The sequence below is a fragment of the Anoplophora glabripennis genome, unplaced genomic scaffold (assembly GCF_000390285.2).
Source record: "Anoplophora glabripennis isolate ALB-LARVAE unplaced genomic scaffold, Agla_2.0 scaffold45, whole genome shotgun sequence".
Classification (NCBI taxonomy): domain Eukaryota; kingdom Metazoa; phylum Arthropoda; class Insecta; order Coleoptera; family Cerambycidae; genus Anoplophora; species Anoplophora glabripennis.
The window spans coordinates 1,237,606-1,255,680 of record NW_019416437.1 but is presented as its reverse complement, the minus strand read 5'-3'; the positions used below and the strand labels follow the sequence as shown (position 1 = coordinate 1,255,680).

The 18,075-nt window shown below is 32.4% G+C and overlaps 1 protein-coding gene across 3 annotated transcripts in view; it reads right to left on the bottom strand.

Annotated features, from left to right (window-relative positions):
• LOC108917110 (acetylcholine receptor subunit alpha-like) overlaps positions 1-18,075 on the bottom strand; it is a 238,116-nt gene that overhangs the window by 99,764 nt on the left and 120,277 nt on the right. For all 3 annotated transcript variants that reach the window (XM_018723554.1, XM_018723556.1, XM_018723557.1), the window contains exon 3: positions 11,824-11,868. In XM_018723554.1, the coding sequence (XP_018579070.1) occupies positions 11,824-11,868 (45 nt within the window). The remainder of the gene's footprint in view (positions 1-11,823; positions 11,869-18,075) is intronic.

The window sequence follows — 18,075 nt, the reverse complement described above, 5'->3', positions numbered from 1 at the left end:
CTAAGGGCCACCTTAGCAAAGCGCATCCCAGGCTGCATAGCCGCACTACCCTACCCAACCATACCACACATAAACATGACACTACCCCCGGGGTTTACACAGACGAGCCGGCGAAGCAAGAAGAGCGCCAGAAGAAAGGGCCCTAGCCGGCGGGGCCCAGCCAGGACAAAAGGAGGTCCCACAAAGCGCCTACACCGGTCGCATTTGCGGTCGGGGTAGACGACGGATGGGGCCCACCTACGAAGGCTGTCCAGGCCTACACGAGATGAGGCAGGATAAAGAGGGATAATCCTCCTCGATCCCAAATCATTGAGGTCAATTTCTAGCCATGGAGTGGTGGCGGCGAGCTACGGAGAGTGAAATAATAGAAGAGCGGCACACAAAATATTTGTAAGTAGCGGCACATCAGTCATTCTGGATCTCTCTGTATAATATGCAAAGTTACTTACAAACGTCCGACCATTTTATTAATAGAAAAGAATTCAGCGGATATGAGAATACATAATGGTCTCTCAAATTCACAGGCTGCATCAAAAACCAGCATTAATAAAAAAAGGTGCCAAGGGTAAGATTTTTTAACTCATCGATGGAAAATTGGCATTTAACTGAATTAGAATAAAATTCTTTAACATTGGAATTGTTTAAAGAATCGGAAGGAAGTGCAAACTTTCAAACTACAACAAATGTTTCGGTTGCGGACGTTGGGCGCAGGTTTGGTACGATCGGATTGAATTACAAAATTAATATTATTTTGAGTCGCAGATCATAACAACTATTTTCACAAAAAGTAATATGTAGTAATAATAAGTAATAGTAATATAAGGTGATGGTTATATTGGATACGAATTCTTACAAAAATCTGTTCATATAATAATAATAATAATAATAATAATAATAATGTTTTTCGAGGGCGTTAAAGATTACAAATAAAAATTTAACATTTGAAAATACTGACGTCATTATAATTATGTAAAATGATAAACGCAACAAGGATGACATAAATATTATTGAGGGATTATATGTATATATTATTGAGATTGATGTCCTTAACTAATAACCATTAAAATTACTTGAATAAACTGAATTTGCTATGAAAGTAAATATGAGAAAACACAAAAGGCAATTACATTCAATACCACCATTTTTTACAGGACTGTACTATTTTATTTGCCGAATTAATTGGACCTCCTACCCGTATTTCCTCCACTGGTGGCTAGTAATAGTTACTACTTAGACATATAGCAAGCAATAAACTATATAATCATCAGTTACACCAAGTTTTACTTGAATATCTCTATTCGCTTTTAAGGTATTAAAAAATATTAATTTCTTTGAAATCTTTAACACCCTGTATCTCCAAAAACGAAGAGTTTTCGGTTCTATTTTTATATAAATTTATTTATTTACTTTCACCAGAGGATCATGTCCTCAAAGTTTGTCGAATTGATCCTAAAACACCCTGTATGTTATCATATCATAAACATTTTACTTGGAAATTGGTTCCCAGAAAGAGGTGATAACTAAGTATTCTCTTAAATCTATAAATGTACTTTACTAAAGGACAATTATACTTTCATTATTTTAGCAGAGAGTATAATAAAATTTCAATCTAATTTTAATAGAAATAGCCCAAACGATATAATAAAATATACTAATGAATAAACAGGGTGACTCAATGCCATTAATTTTAATTACGTATTCGGAAGGCCCAATAAAGACAGAAAATCGAAAAAAAAAATTCTCGAACTTGTAGCGAAACAGCTAATTTCCTAGAAAGTCGTCTCGTCCAGTTTTGCAATTATTTTCAAAATCGAAGTGTAACGGATCTCAACTTTATTAAGATTGTATGGATGGATGAGTGAGTTTTTTTAGCCGTATTTGTCATTTTAAGTAAGTATTAATACAGATCTGAAAAGTAGTAAGTCACACAATAAGGTATACGTACTATAAACTAAATAATTACCTAGTTGAAGATTTGTAATACTAAGAACTTATATTCAATTATAATACAGTGAAAACGTAAGAATATTAGAGTTAGGTTAGTGACCGAATAGTAGGGTAGGTCAAGATTCACTCTCGATGTAGGTCAGCTGTCAGGAGCGGTCAGGAGCGGTCTGAAAAGGGGTTTAAATAATGACTTGAAAATATTTTATTTCAGCGTAAATATGCATTTTAATTTTCTTTTTAATCGTGTACCCGGGTTTTACTCATTTTTCCCTATCTTCCCTTAAAGTTAATGACATTATAACTGAATCACCCTGTATTTGAATCCATCATTACAAATATTATTTAATAATTAATATAATATAAAAATATTTATGGTTAGTTTTAATAATGTAAATCATATCTTTAATAGTCTTTTGCCATAGACATTTGGTTTAAAATATTTGCTTAATGTCTGTACATAATTTCAAAACGAATAGCTTTAAAACATGATTTTCTTGGAAAAACTTTATTCTTAAACACCGTGTATAAACATCTATATGCCAACATTTCTTTTTTATAATCGGTTTTTAGGTGCCAAATTAATTAAATAATTTATATTTTTTTACACAAGCAAGATGCATTCTTATGACATTACTTTATCTTGAAGTAGGTATGACACTGACAAGTACTTTTTTAAATATATTCTTATATACTTAATAATTACTAACCGAAGAGAATTTTTTTTAAGGTATCTAATAGAAATGCGCCTCCACTCTCATGACAAAGTGATTAATCAAGTTGACAGCGATGGGGACAGACTTAATTTAGGAAGGGTTTGCCGTCAACTCAAAGTCAATTCTATAGAATACAAAGCCATAAAATTAATCGAGTTAATAATTTAAATACACATTTAATACCTTACATAAATATCACCGATACTTGAGACGCTTAACAAACCCCCTAATTTATCCGATTATGTACATTTATTCACTGGCTCTTAATTATTTTAAAATAAAAACGCTGAATATTCATTTCTTCTCTGGAAAAACTTCTTTAAAAGTCGGGTAATTATGCCTGAATTCTTTCCTCGTTTGTCATAAAAATCGAGATTTAAATTTCAGACGTTTAAGATAATTTAGGATCTAAATTAGACTTGAATAATATAATAACGTTTACGTATTCGGTTCATCAGAGCCATCCTCTTGAAATATTAATGGTTATATCGGCTGCAAAAAATAGGGTCGTATAATTTATTGAATTTATCCTTATTTAACTTGGTTTTTCGTCTGGAGAAAAGTAAGATAAATAAAATATAGACTTTGATAATGAAAGCATCGGGAAGAGTCGATCGGGAAGTTTTTTGTCGTTTAAAAAGATTTAAGTCAAGATGAGCTGGCTTTAGATGCAAGTTATGTTAAAAAACAGTATAAGAACATTCTGAATTCTGAAATTCAAGTAAATATTTAAATACAAATTTCTTTAAATAAATAAATATCCTGTTACATTTTATGCTAACATAAGATCTAAAATAAATTAGAATATCACTACGGTTATTCCAGTTGTATCTCACTTATCTACAACTGTATAGTAGTTATAATAGTTAATTTTATTTCAGAGAGAGTAATTGTAATTTACATATCAGGGTTAGTTTTAATTAGGTGTATAAAATTTAACCGAAATTTCTTCTCGCCTAAACAAAATAATTGGTCAAATAAACCTATATTCCAAACTGCCTCCTTAGAACGATAAAGGGTGTTGAAGTTCATAAAAAAAAGTATTTTCTTAATATTTCCAGAACAGATTAACAGATTATTTTGTTTGTTGTAGTGAATGTCACTGTCAATTGCTACTCTCCTGTGAGCCACTATAATTCGTTCCTGTTCTACTCTTAATTAATGACAATAATTTTTGCGTGTAACAAAAGCCGGGACGCGTGGTATTTTATTTGTTAGTTCTCGGAACAGAGGGGCCAAAAAGTAAAATATTTCAGTCAACACTAATTTATCGGAAAGTGAATGGCTCTCAAGTAGGTATGGCGTTGTCCTTCGGGGAAATTTAGCAATATTTTTTGAACAAGTTCACTTAGAGTCGGGGCCATGTGACAGTCATCTGTTACGTCCGGGAGGCGTCAGCGTAGCCAGGGGACAGAACAAAGAAATCCATATTTTTAATAACGCGCAAAATCACGAGAAGAGCGTAGAGGTTCCAAAGTAGAATTAAATCACATTGTTAAATTGATAGTAATTGGAAAAGAAAGGAACAGATCAAGTAGCTGTATTTTTGACGGATTTTCCAAGCTATAAGAGTAGATTAAATGAGATCGATTAATCCGTCCCGTATTTGCTACACGGAGTCGCTAGAGGAAGGCTAGGGTCACTTGTAAGTCACTTAATTATTTATATAAATGTAAGTCCAGTCAATTAGGTAATTATTAACATGGCATAGTTATGCCAAAGCGTCCCGACATTCTGGGTTCCCTAATAAGATAAAAACAGAAACTTCCAACTTCAGTGTCACCCTGTATAGCCAGCTACCGGATTACATTCTACGTAAGCAATAGAGGGTAAGTGCCTGAAATTCATTCTCTGAACATACAACATTTCTAAGTTTCCACGTATAAATCAGAGTATAATGATAATTATAAACTCCCTTGCGAGAATTGAATAGTATACTCTTTTGAAATACAGGCTCGTTATGATACTGGTCAACTGGTCGTAACGATATATAGATAGATAAAAAAATAATCCCTCGGGTTACAATTACCAAAATGTTTAAATATGTTTAAAAATGCAATTCAACTCTTAAAATCTAGTAGCCATCTTTTAATAACCAAACAAAAGCATTTGCTGTCATGCAATCATTCATTTTTTAATGTAGTAAATAATTGTTTGAAAATGTATCAAGTGCGAGCATTTTTTTTTTCGAAATGAGTGATTTTACTAAAACAGAAATAGCTGACATGCCCTAGCAGTCGTAAGCAGCTAATAGAAGAACCCCAAATCATCAGTTATATTATGATTCAACCTTCGGAAGACTGGGTGAGCTTGGTATTCAAGAAGCTCAAGGCGCTGAGGCACCACAGAGACAAAATATTGCATATCATGAAGAAGCTGTAATTGGTGCAGATAATAATCCTAGTAAAAATAATTTTGTTTCGGAGTTATCACTCTCTTACAAGTGTTCAAACTCTTCATCCTCAGCTCAACGTATAATTTTTGAGAGTGGTTTATTAGAAGGATAATAAATTGACGATCCTAATTTTATCTCGTCTATTTTATGTACCGATGAATCGATTTATACCAGATACAGCATTTCAAACTTTCGAAACTTAAATCATTATTCATTAGGTAACCCTTAAAAAGTAGAAGATTTTCTATTAGTATATAGGGAAGAAACTACAACGGTACTGAAATTGCTAGAACTAATCACATGAACACACATGGTTACAGGAACTTTCTCGAATACTATTTTCTTCATGATGTACTAGAAGATATCCCCTTGAATATTAGACAACAGAAGTTCTTCCAACACGATGGTGCAGCTCCTCAGAATGGCAAATTCGTTACAGAGTGGTTAAATAAACATTTTTTATGGGGATTTTTAAAGCAACGGATTTGCAATAATGGAACAGTTACATGAACGAATTATAGTGGCTGCAAATAATTCGTTGTAACTTTAATGTTCGAACATTTATTAGTTTCTTAATTCTAATATTGTTTATATTCTGGCGGTTTTTTTTAAATTTTGATGTATTTTCCAGTAATTTAATATAAACGGTTTACTATAGGTATTATTCGATTAATTGTTTTTGTAAATCCATTTTACTGGAGCATTTTACTGAAAATATGTAAGGATGCATGCTTTTTGTACTTGAACTTCAACATCTTGTATCTTTGTAAGGAGACATTTTGGAAAAAGATTTATTTGACCAATTACTTTATTTTGACGAGAAGTTTTAGTAAAATTTTTTACGAATCGCTTCATTTTCGGGAAACGATGCATTCAATATTAATGACTATACATGATCTATTTCAAATTGCAAGAAACAAATAAGGAAACCATGTAAATAGTATTTTACTTTACTCACAAATAAAATGATCGCTAGAATTACATATTACTATTACTTAAAAAATAACTTGGTGTCATCATACTTAACAGTAAATTACCAATATCGGTAAATACTAGTGGCAATAGGAACAACCCATTTTTGAAAGCCTTTAGTTTAAATAATAATAGTGATTCCAACTTGAAATATCTTGGAAGACAAAAATATTGCTAGAGAATAATTAGTAAGTGCACCCGGAAACAAAGACACCAAAGATATAATTATGTCAAAAGTAAATGAAATTGCTTTATCCATTTCCTAATTTAAAAGAAATACCTATGTAAGGATTTTTTAAATATCTGCCATACCAAATTTAAAAAAACCGTAGCATATCGGCCACATGTTTATATGAACTTTTTTCATTAATTTGTAACGTAGAATTCACTACTAAAGTTTGAGAAAGCATTTTAGTATCATACCGTATATGCCACATTTCGAAAAAAGAATTCTAGAAAAAATGAATCAAACTAGATTTTAAAAATAACACAGCCCCACAAAAAAAAAGTATCGGATCTGGTATTCAGACCCATGTATTTCCATGTATTTCCATGTATTTTATTCCGCTGAATCCGAATCTGCCTTCAGATTTGACCCAACGGGTCTGAGTTTTCGGGAAAATTAAAAAAAACACGTGAAAAAATTCACAAAAACGTAATTTACGATCGACGAAAGTTATAAAAAATCAAATTATTTTACCAGCTCACTAGACGTATGATTTTTCACTTATTTAATTCCAATTTATCATCATAGAGCCAGACAAGCTGGTTCAATTTAATTCAAAAGCAAAAAATAGATCAAAATGCTTAAAAATGACATTTTCATCGCATAATTCGTGATGCAGAGTTCTGGATCCATCTTTTTATCTAGCCACCCGTTTATGAATTCATACATATTTCTATCCAGTCATTCATGCATGTATACGCATATTTATGCATCCACCTGTACCACCTATAAAACCCACCCATCTATCTATCTACTTTTTGTGCTGAGAGACGAGATAATAGCCTAGAACAAGGGTCGGCAACTGGCGGACCGCGGTCCAGATCCGGACCGCGGAAGGTAAAATACTGGACCGCCAAAAATTTTTTGAAAGTATAAATTACTCAAATAAATTATTATTTAAAAAATGTTTTTTACGTTTAAGTTCCAATCTTATCATTTTTTCTAGTATTTTACAATTGTGTGAGTGTGTGAGTTCTTAATGGTTAGTAAGCAGATTAAATTTGAGTTCAAATTAAAATAAAAAAAATAATATAAATTTTTTTGGACCTCGTTAAAAATTTTCAAAAGTATCTGGACCCCACCCAAAATTACTTGCCGACCCTTGGCCTAGAATATTGAGAATGCAATAAAACTTGTAGAATAGTCTACTTTCTAAACAAAAGAAAACGATATCTACAAATCATTCTTATTTTTGTTGCTATAACGTGTTCTCTTTTCTTCAAAGGATCAGTGCAAAGGGTTACGCTTTCGTTTAGTCCCTCCATTTTCCGTTTCTCTTTTTAACAACCAATAAGTTTTCGCCCTTTATATATATAAAATTTCCGAATATTTCTGAGAGGAAATTGATAGAAGGTGTATTCGATGGACCTCAGATTCGGACATTGTTCAAGTATGCAACTACAACTGCAATGAGTAGCGTTGAGAAGAGTGCTTGGACTAGTTTCAAAGTTGTAGCGACAAATTTTTTAGGAAACAACAAGAGTCCTAAATACGAAGAAATTGTATCAAAAATGATAAAAGACTTCCAAGACCTGGGATTTTTGATGGACTACAAGTTGCACTTCCTTCATTCCTATCTAGATTGGTTTCCTGAAAATCTTAGAGATTATAGCGAAGAACAAGGCGAACGATCTCATCAGGATATGAAGGTTTACAGAACAGCGATATCAAGGAAGATGGAATCACAACATGATGGCCGATTTTTGTTGGTTGTTAAAAGGAGAAACGAAAAATAGAGGGATTAAACGAAAGCGTAACCCTTTGCATAGATCCTTTGAAGAAAAGAGAACACGTTATAGCAACAAAAATAAGAATGATTTGTAGATATCGTTTTCTTTTGTTTAGAAAGTAGACTATTCTACAAGTTTTATTGCATTCTCAATATTTTAGGCTGCTATCTCAACTCTCAGTACAGTGGATGGGTGGGTTTTATAGGTGGAACAGCTGGATGAATAAATATGCGTATTCATGAATGAACGACTGGATAGAAATATGTATGAATTCATAAATGGATGGGTGGATAAAAAGATGGATCCAGAACTCTGCAACACGAATTATGCCATGAAAATGGCGTTTTTGCATTTTGATCTATTTTCTGTGTTTGAATGAAATTGGACCAGCTTGTCCGACTCTATGATGATAAATTGGAATTAAACGAGTGAAAAATCATACGTCTAGTGAGCTGGTAGAATAATTAGATTTTTTTATAACTTTCGTCGACCGTAAATGACGTTTTTTGTGAATTTTGACCTGTTTTTTTTAATTTTCCCTAAAACTCAAACCCGTTGGGCCAAATCTGAAGGCAGATTCGGATTCACCGGAAAAAATACATGGAAATATATGGGTCTGAATACCAGACCCGATACTTTTTTTTGTGTGCTGTGTAATATTTACGATCATGGAAATGCCATTTTATACCACAGAGTTGATAAATGTTGGACAAATAATCCAGATATTAAAGATTAAACAACGTTGATCTTTTTCTATGGAGACGAACGGTAAGCATGTATGTGGAGAATACAAAAAGCTACTTCGAATGTGTCCATAAATTTAAAGAAAACATTTTAAAGCGACATCAGGGAGAGATTAAGGTCACAGCTGCAGAGCAAATAAAAAGATAAAAATTTTAAGCACAAATAATTTACCCTGTTTTCTCCCTTTTCTCCTAAATATTCCTAACACGTAATCAAGATCACGTAGTTAAATTAAGATTTGAAGTATTTTACGGAATTTACATAAACTGCTATCCAAGTAATAAGGGTAGGCATTTTTTATATTCAGATTCCTACGACAGTTAATTCTGCAGAGCAAAGAATTATTAAGAGCAATGCAAATGCAGAATTGTTCGTTGATCTTAAAACATTTAAATTATGAAATTATTAAAGATATGTCTCAAATTATTCTTTGAACTTGGATCCTTGCAGGCTACAAATACTAAAAGATGAAGTAAGTGATAATAGAATAAACATCCTATGATATGTCTGTGGAAATATGTCAAAATAAATTTTAAACTGTCAAACATATTTAAAAACGAAGTCATTGCCGGTTCAGGAGACAGATTTCCAAATGAACAATTTTTTGAAATGCACGATGTGTATTTTGTATTTGTCTGCCTTTTTCAATGTGAATTATTTGGATGGGAAAACTAATTTCATAAAAATAATCCTTGACATCCTTTTGCAAAGGTTTATTTCACTAATTTTGTAAAAGATCTTCATCGAAAACTAAAAACAAAAAAGTCAAAGTCTCTTTGGCAAGTTACTGCCATCAAATTCCTTAATTTTGTCCTAGTTTGACTGACCTTGACCGAGACTCAAAAAAAGAGCCTCAGGGTGTGGCGTATATAATCTAAACTACCGCTTCCTAAATATATTTGTCTTATACAAAAAAAGGTCTATTTTTGCGTTTTTTTTCCGTAAATTAAAGTTCATTTATGGATCAAATTATTTTCTCTGGAACGGTCTTGTCCGTGTGCTGTAGGATGAGTTACGTGCTGTAGACCAGCCACGTAAACAAATCGTCGTTGAAAGATAGAAAGATACTTCTCAATTTTTGGGGAATTTTTCAATGCAAAAGTACAAACTAAGAAAAACAGATATTTAAAAAAAAACTGATATTTTCTTATTATAATAATTAATTACTATCTTAAATTCATTGTTGTTACTGCAAGAGTTCGCAAACAAAACCACATCCGTAAGCATCTGTAGTTGCTAACTGCGTGCACTAAACAAACTCCATTAAAATATGGAACAAAATGAAATAAAACTTACCATTTCTAGAGAAAAAGTTGAAATTGATCCCCATTAGGCGTGGCACCGACGCATCCAATTTTGACGAATATTTTCCCAAATTCCAGGTATCCCCCTAATTGTATCAGCAGCTTCAAGTATACGGTTCCACCGTAGCAATTGGAGTATTGTAAATCAATTAATTCAAGTGACTCCAAAGATAATAAAGTCCATTGGAGTTAGATCAGGTGACGGAGGTGGCCACGGCACAGGACCAAAGCGTCCAATCCATCGCTGAGGAAACATTTCATTCAAAAGTGTCGTTACTTCTCGAGTACTGTGTGAAGGAGCCACACATTTTGAAAATAAAACATGCGTGCCCGAACTTGTAATGCCACATCGTCCAATAATTCAGGCAACCGGTTCTCCAAAAAGTCAGCATATGTGTCCATTTAGTCGTCCTTCCAAGAAATAGGGACCCAAAAGTACATTGCCTATTATGCCAGCCCAAACATTTACCGAGAACCGATGTTGAAAATGAGTTTCCCTAATCGCGTGAGGATTTTCATCGGCCCATATGTGTATATTATGGCAATTCACTTCATCAAGGCTAAATGTCGCCTCATTTGTTACACAAACATAAGCAGGAAAGTCTACTTCTACTACGTCTACTATTGCCGTAAAAACCATCTGCAAAAACGCATTCGTTGATCACAATCCGGGGATAAAATCTGTTGAACTGGTTGCAAATGATAGGGGTGCAACAGCTGGCGCCTTAAGATGGGATGTACGGTACGAGATGAGGTTCCTACTTGCTGTGCGAGTTGTCGAGTACTAATTGTGGGGTCTTCGTTCACTTGCTGACCAAGGTGACGTTGTGGCCATCGTTCCCGGTACAACCTAGTCGCCGCGAGCGCATTTTCTCCGGCTACACCATATCGACATGTTCGGAAATAGTAAATGCATTGTTTTCTTGGTTCATTGTAAAACTAGTTTGTGTACAAACTAAAAATTAAGCTAAGTAAGAAATAAGAATCTCCTTTTTAATGTAATTGACACGCTATTCATATTTTTTTCTTCTTTATAAAAATTACACTGTCACTATCGTGCAATTACAAAATAAAAACTTTTGTCTGGAATCTTTCACTTTTTAATACTGATGGGTCGATGGACGATGCTTAATATTTAATAATTAAGTGAATAATGAATTCAATACAAATACAAAATCAGTTGACTGCAGAAATTTTTTGACAATGTAACCTTCTTTTTCTATTGCCAGTATTAGATTATACCGACTTAAATTATAAGGTTGCATCTCGGGTCGAAAAAAAAACATTTCCAAAGTTTTTAATAAATAACAGGGTCGGCCTTCATTTTCGTTAATAAATGAACTTTAATTTACAAAAAAAAAAACGCGAAGATAGAACTTTTTGGTATAAGAGTTTTCTATTACAAATGTCATCAGGAAGCTGTAGTTTAATTTTTATAGACTATACACGCCACACCCTGTATATCTCAAAGCGTATAGAAATATAAATATTATAATAACTGAATTCGTATTGATTGTATTTATTTATAAATGAATATATAAAACACATTATTTAAGTAATAGCGTTAGTCTCCACTTTCAATTACATATTCTAATTATCCTTGTTCCTGATGTACGCAGGATAATCTATTCCTAACGCAGCGACCATTAACAACACGAGTTTTTTTTAAATTACTATTTGTAAAACGTTCCGTTCTGTATCAATTTAAATTAGGACTGTTGCTGATTAAAGTAAACATTAGAAAAAACAACGGTAAAAGAAATTACATGCATTTAAAGAAACTAAAACTTACTTGTTCGACCCATAAATTCGTTGTCATGATTTGGTTCTTGAGATTCTGAAATATAAAAATGAATATTATTAACGATACAGCAAAAATTTTAAAAAATAATCGAGTTCAATTTATGTGGACTTTGACCGATCGAAATAACTCATTTATAGGAGAAAAAAAAAATTGTTACCTGGACTTTTATAAGTGGAAATGGTAAAGGGGCTTATAATAAACTTAAAAAAAATAAATGCGTGAGCAGGGGCGGCGGAGGGTTGATTTGGGGGGTTGAAAAGGGGTGAAAAATGGTATCATTGTGATTTCTGGCGAAAGTTGATGTCAAACAAAAAAGTATCCAATACAAAAGTTATAGATCATGAAAAAATCTACAACTCTTGTAGGGGTCACTTTTGAAGATAACCTCAAAATTTCCGAGAAAAATGCGAAAAATGGGTTTTTTCCTTTTTTTTCGTTTTTTATTTCTCATTTCCGCAAAAATAATTTAATTTTGACGAAACTTGGTGAAAGTATACTTTGCTGTGTCTTAAATAACCACAATTTTTTTTTAGATAAAAAAATCAAGAAGTTTCCGAGATATTCATATTTTCCGGTCTGAAACACTTTTTTTTCAAAGAAAAATTCTACTTAAAAAAATCATCGTACAGAGTTCTGCCGGTAATCATTTTTTTCGTTTTGACATATACTTTTTGGTGAAATAAAAAAAATTGGAATCGCAGTTCAAAAACATGCTCAAAAATGCAAAAAAGAAAAATGACTCTTGCAGAAATGAGTTTTTCAGTAATTATTGTTGATAGTTTGTTTAAATTTAAAGAAAATTCAAAAACTGATTACACCATTCGATTGTACGGAAAAAATACAAAAGAAACTGTGTCTCATTGTTTGACCCGAAATTTTATTTTTGTACAGTATTGCTATAAACATAATATTTTTTTTCGTAGGATCGATTAATGTACTTATTTTTTTTAACTTTGAATTGAATTCATAGATGTATAAGCGACTCTTTAATTAAATTATGTAAAATTCAGATTTTTGCTTTCAAAATTTAAAAAATATTTACAAAGGATATTTACAGTTAATAATACTAGGCGAATCTTGGTCTTTTTGGCAGCCTTTTAACTTGAACTTCATCGTCCGATCCTTCATTAGAACCCAGTCTTCCTGTTCTTCAAACGTTTCTTTGATATCACTTAATTCTTCGTTTAATTGATCTTCCGGGTTCAAGCAAAGACTGGGCTTCTCAATTTCATGTGAAATGTCTTCGGAATCACTGAAATTTTCCGAAATTTTGTCAACGTTCAAACAATTGTCCGAACCATGACATTTTGTACATAAATCTGTACATCGCACTCCATGTTTTCGACACCCGCATCTATTACCGTTGGTAAAACCTTTTTATGAGACTAATGCAGAATCAAAAGTCATTGTTCGAAATGGTTGTAAATTAATTTCGTCTATTTACAAATGCACAAATGATAAATTATCTCTGGATGATTTGAGATTTCAGCAATACAAAGTATTAACTGCAAAGTCTACTTTTAAATTAGAAAAATTACCACCAACTGTCGGAGCAGCTACACAACACTCCTATAGAGCATACTTTCAGCTTCAGACGTGGCTTGGAAACAAAATAACTGCAACCAAGTGGGGCTGGAAAGAAGTAATTGCGAATAATTCCAAAATACTCATGCCTCGCTTTACAGAAGTTTCAGTCGTTCCTGAAGATTTAATAAAAACAATCTCTTGCAGCTGCGAAACCAGTTGTGACGGTAATAGATGCGGGTGTCGAAAACATGGACTGCGATGTACAGATTTATGTACAAAATGTCATGGTTCGGACAATTGTTTGAACCTTGACAAAATTTCAGAAAATTTCAGTGATTCCGAAGACATTTCAAATGAAATCGAGCAGCCCAGTCTTTGCTTGAACCCGGAAGATCAATTAACCGAAGAATTAAGTGATATCGAAGAAACGTTTGAAGATCAGGAAGAAACCCAGTTTAATGAAGGATAGGACGATGAAGATCAATTTAAAAAGTTGCCAAAAAGACCAAGATTCGCCTAGTATTATTAACTGTAAATATCCTTTGTAAATATTTTTTAAATTTTGAAAGCAAAAATCTGAATTTTACATAATTTAATTAAAGAGTCGCTTATACATCTATGAATTCAATTCAAAGTTAAAAAAAATAAGTACATTAATCGATCCTACGAAAAAAAAATATTATGTTTATAGCAATACTGTACAAAAATAAAATTTCGGGTCAAACAATGAGACACAGTTTCTTTTGTATTTTTTCCGTACAATCGAATGGTGTAATCAGTTTTTGAATTTTCTTTAAATTTAAACAAACTATCAACAATAATTACTGAAAAATTCATTTCTGCAAGAGTCATTTTTCTTTTTTGCATTTTTGAGCATGTTTTTGAACTGCGATTCCAATTTTTTTTATTTCACCAAAAAGTATATGTCAAAACGAAAAAAATGATTACCGGCAGAACTCTGTACGATGATTTTTTTAAGTAGAATTTTTCTTTGAAAAAAAAGTGTTTCAGACCGGAAAATATGAATATCTCGGAAACTTCTTGATTTTTTTATCTAAAAAAAATTGTGGTTATTTAAGACACAGCAAAGTATACTTTCACCAAGTTTCGTCAAAATTAAATTATTTTTGCGGAAATGAGAAATAAAAAACGAAAAAAAAGGAAAAAACCTGTTTTTCGCATTTTTCTCGGAAATTTTGAGGTTATCTTCAAAAGTGCCCTCTACAAGAGTTGTAGATTTTTTCATGATCTATAACTTTTGTATTGGATACTTTTTTGTTTGACATCAACTTTCGCCAGAAATCTCAATGATACCATTTTTCACCCCTCTTCAACCCCCCAAATCAACCCTCCGCCGCCCCTGTTCACGCATTTATTTTTTTTACGTTTATTATAAGCCCCTTTACCATTTCCACTTATAAAAGTCCAGGTAACAATTTTTTTTTCTCTAAGTGTAATTTGGTTGGACTAACTAGTTTTATAGTAATTACATTGTATTTGATGTATGTTTAATAAAAAAGTTCTTATAATCTTTTTTGTGAAACGAATAGTTTTGAAGTTAATTTTGATTTATTTTCTAAATGTGTTCCTCTTTTTTTTCGTATAATTAAATAAACAAAAAATTATAAATACGCCGATATTCCTTACTGTTATTAAACTTCTCGTTCAACTCAATCATCTATAGAATTTTCAGTATAACATTGCACAACTTTTCAAAGGCACTCTGTATCTCAAATAGTTTACGGTATCTCTGTAATTTCCCATTACCTAAGTAGTTCTAGTCGGACATAATTTGTTTATTACTAATAACAAAATACTATCCGTTCAAGAATGTAGTTCAGTGCCAACGTATAAAAACCTCTACACTCCCATAAACCCTTTGTTCGAGCCACTAAGCCATATATGAAGTATGAAAATACATATCTTATTTTTTATCCGATCAATATGCCAGACACGTCTGGAATAGTCCTCGGCTTGTTATTGCCTTGAGGTTATTCACATGAATTTTGTTTTAGTCCCTTGTGATGCTAGATGTCTTCTAGAGATCGGAAAATTCATTGAAGATTCTGTAGCAGCGCGAAATTGTAATTGAGATGAAACGATATTATCTGGCGACTTCAGACTATAGCAAATAATTTCTTTTCAAACTTATTAAAGAGCTATTTCCTGGATACTGGAACTTATGAAATTACAAATGGTATAACATTTTGATGGAGCAAGATATTAAACTAACACATAATGAAACTTTTATTAAAAAGTGAATCAGTGAATCGTCCTACTGAACTGTTCTGAAAATCACACAAAAAAATTAATATTAAGCTATGTATAAAATTATGATTGATGATAAGGTTGAGTTTCTGACCTAGACCGAGGTAGAGCTGAAAGAGAACGCATTCAGCTAGATGGAATAAGACGTAGGCGCGACAATTTTGGATAGCGGCGTTTTTCTTATCGTGTCCAGTGCGCATGTGGGCGGAGCTATCTGAGACGCAAACTTATTTGTATAAACCGACATAAATAAGTTTGTGTCTAAGGAATAATTGGCAGTAGGTTATTTGAACCTTTCTCAGACTATATCAAAATGTTACACGTTCTATTAAAAAAAATGTTGATTATGTTGACACATAAAGAAATGTATGTTTTTAAATAGAATTTGACAAGAATCCGGCGTAAACATTTGTTTCAGTGCATTTTCTATTTTCTAATGTTCCTGTACTTTGATTCTAAATATATGTCAGCTCTTAAGCAATTGTAAATAAGTTAAGGCAAAAAACTTATATAATTTTGTTTGTCAAAAATACACGAATTTTAGCCTACATGTTTTCAACTATGTTCCAAATTGTAATTTAACTTGACCGCATAAGATTCACACGACAAACAAACTCCTAAAGGGCGCCTTTCTCAAAGTAAATAGTTTAGTGTAAATTTATTGTCTGTGAGAACTTACAACCTGCATGTTTTGCCAAAGTAAATAACTTGAAACAATATGGTTATTTTATTTAGTAAAAGGGTACTAAACACTTCAAAATGTACGTAGTTACCTTAAAACTTTACAATAGGGTCGTTTCCTATAGTGAAATTCTACAAGGTACATACTAGGGTAATAACTTTTGTAAATTGTTTTTACCAAAAAGTTTATTATTCAAAACGTGACCATTTTCATGAAAAATAAAGTAAAGTAGGAATAAAGTTAAGAAGGAATCTTTGATGTGCTCTTGTTTTCGCAGACTAGGTTCTGAGGGGGTGAACCCGCTACCAATATCCCTAGACTTATCTCGTACTTGTTATTTTCAATTCATGTTGTTAATTCTAAACTGATCCAGACAAAACTGCTCCTCAGATCATAGTGACCTCTGTAACTGATCGCATCTAATTCTTCCAAACGTTTCACTAACACGTCGTTCTTCACTGTCGCCGTCTTCAATAGTAACTGCAAAAACTTCTCCATGATTGAGGCCATTTTTAATAGACCTTTTTAATAGTGACGTCACATACGCCAAATAGTAGGTAACCCCATAGTGCACATTGTTATGAAGAATTTCCCAATATTCTTACTAGATTCGATTTTCGACCTTATGTGCCAAAAAAAATATCTTCTTTGAGAAGACCTTAAATATCGCGGTATTCTGGCAATATTAGAAATATTTAAGAAGTTTCAAACCCCCAAATGACAAAGTAAAAGAGTTATAGAATTTATATATTTAAATTTTAGAACAATATTGACCTTTATAGAAATTAATAAATTATATGTATATCAATGTTACTGAGCATGCACAATAAAGATAATTTCAATGTAAGCGAAGTTAGCCTCGCACATCAAGATATCATTCAAGAAAAGTTTGTTTCGTTATGATTAAGAGTACGTCTATAATAAACCACTTGAAGATACAGCACAACACAAGAAAAACAATAAAAATACTTAGTAGAACTAGAAACGCTAAGATTAAATAAAAGAAGAGAAAATGCGCTAATGATGACAGCGATGACCTATCAACAAGATCTCACCTGATTTCGCAATTATCTAAAGACCAGTCAATTTTATGAATACTTTACAATTTAGAAACATAAAATTATTTAAAAATCCAGTGGCGTATGATTTTTTTTCAAAAACGGTCCCCTACTCGTCCAATAACTACGCCACTGGAGTGTATTTTGGAATAAGTTATCCATGAAAAAATAGTCCCTACTAAAAAAGTCATCCCCAAATTTTATCATTAAATATTTTATGCCAGTGAAGTTACAGGAAAAATCATATAAATATTTGAAACTTTTAACACCCTGTATCTCCCTGCATAAACTTATCATTAACACCCTGTATATGCGCGCTTTCCCCCACTACTCCAGTGTTTCTGCGCACTCGGCCGTTTCTATTCCTATTCACGACCGTTTTTCACCTATTTCGCTGAATTTTATGGAAACACGAAAATAGAAGTTTTGTTGCTGTGCCTGTCTAGTTTCAAATTCCTTTTTTGAAACTTCAATCGGACAATTATACGAATATCCAGCCTTCTGCGAAAAAATTGCAAAAAAAGATTCAAATGGCGATTGTGCAAAAACTATTAGTTCGACAGAATCAAGGTTTTGCACACATAAAATACATGTAAATAGCTACCTGCGTGCAAAGTTTCAGTTCTTAAAATTAAAAAATGGCGGAGTTGTGAATTTTTGAAGAAAACGTCAAATTTTCCGGTTTTTCCAGATTTTCTCCGGTTT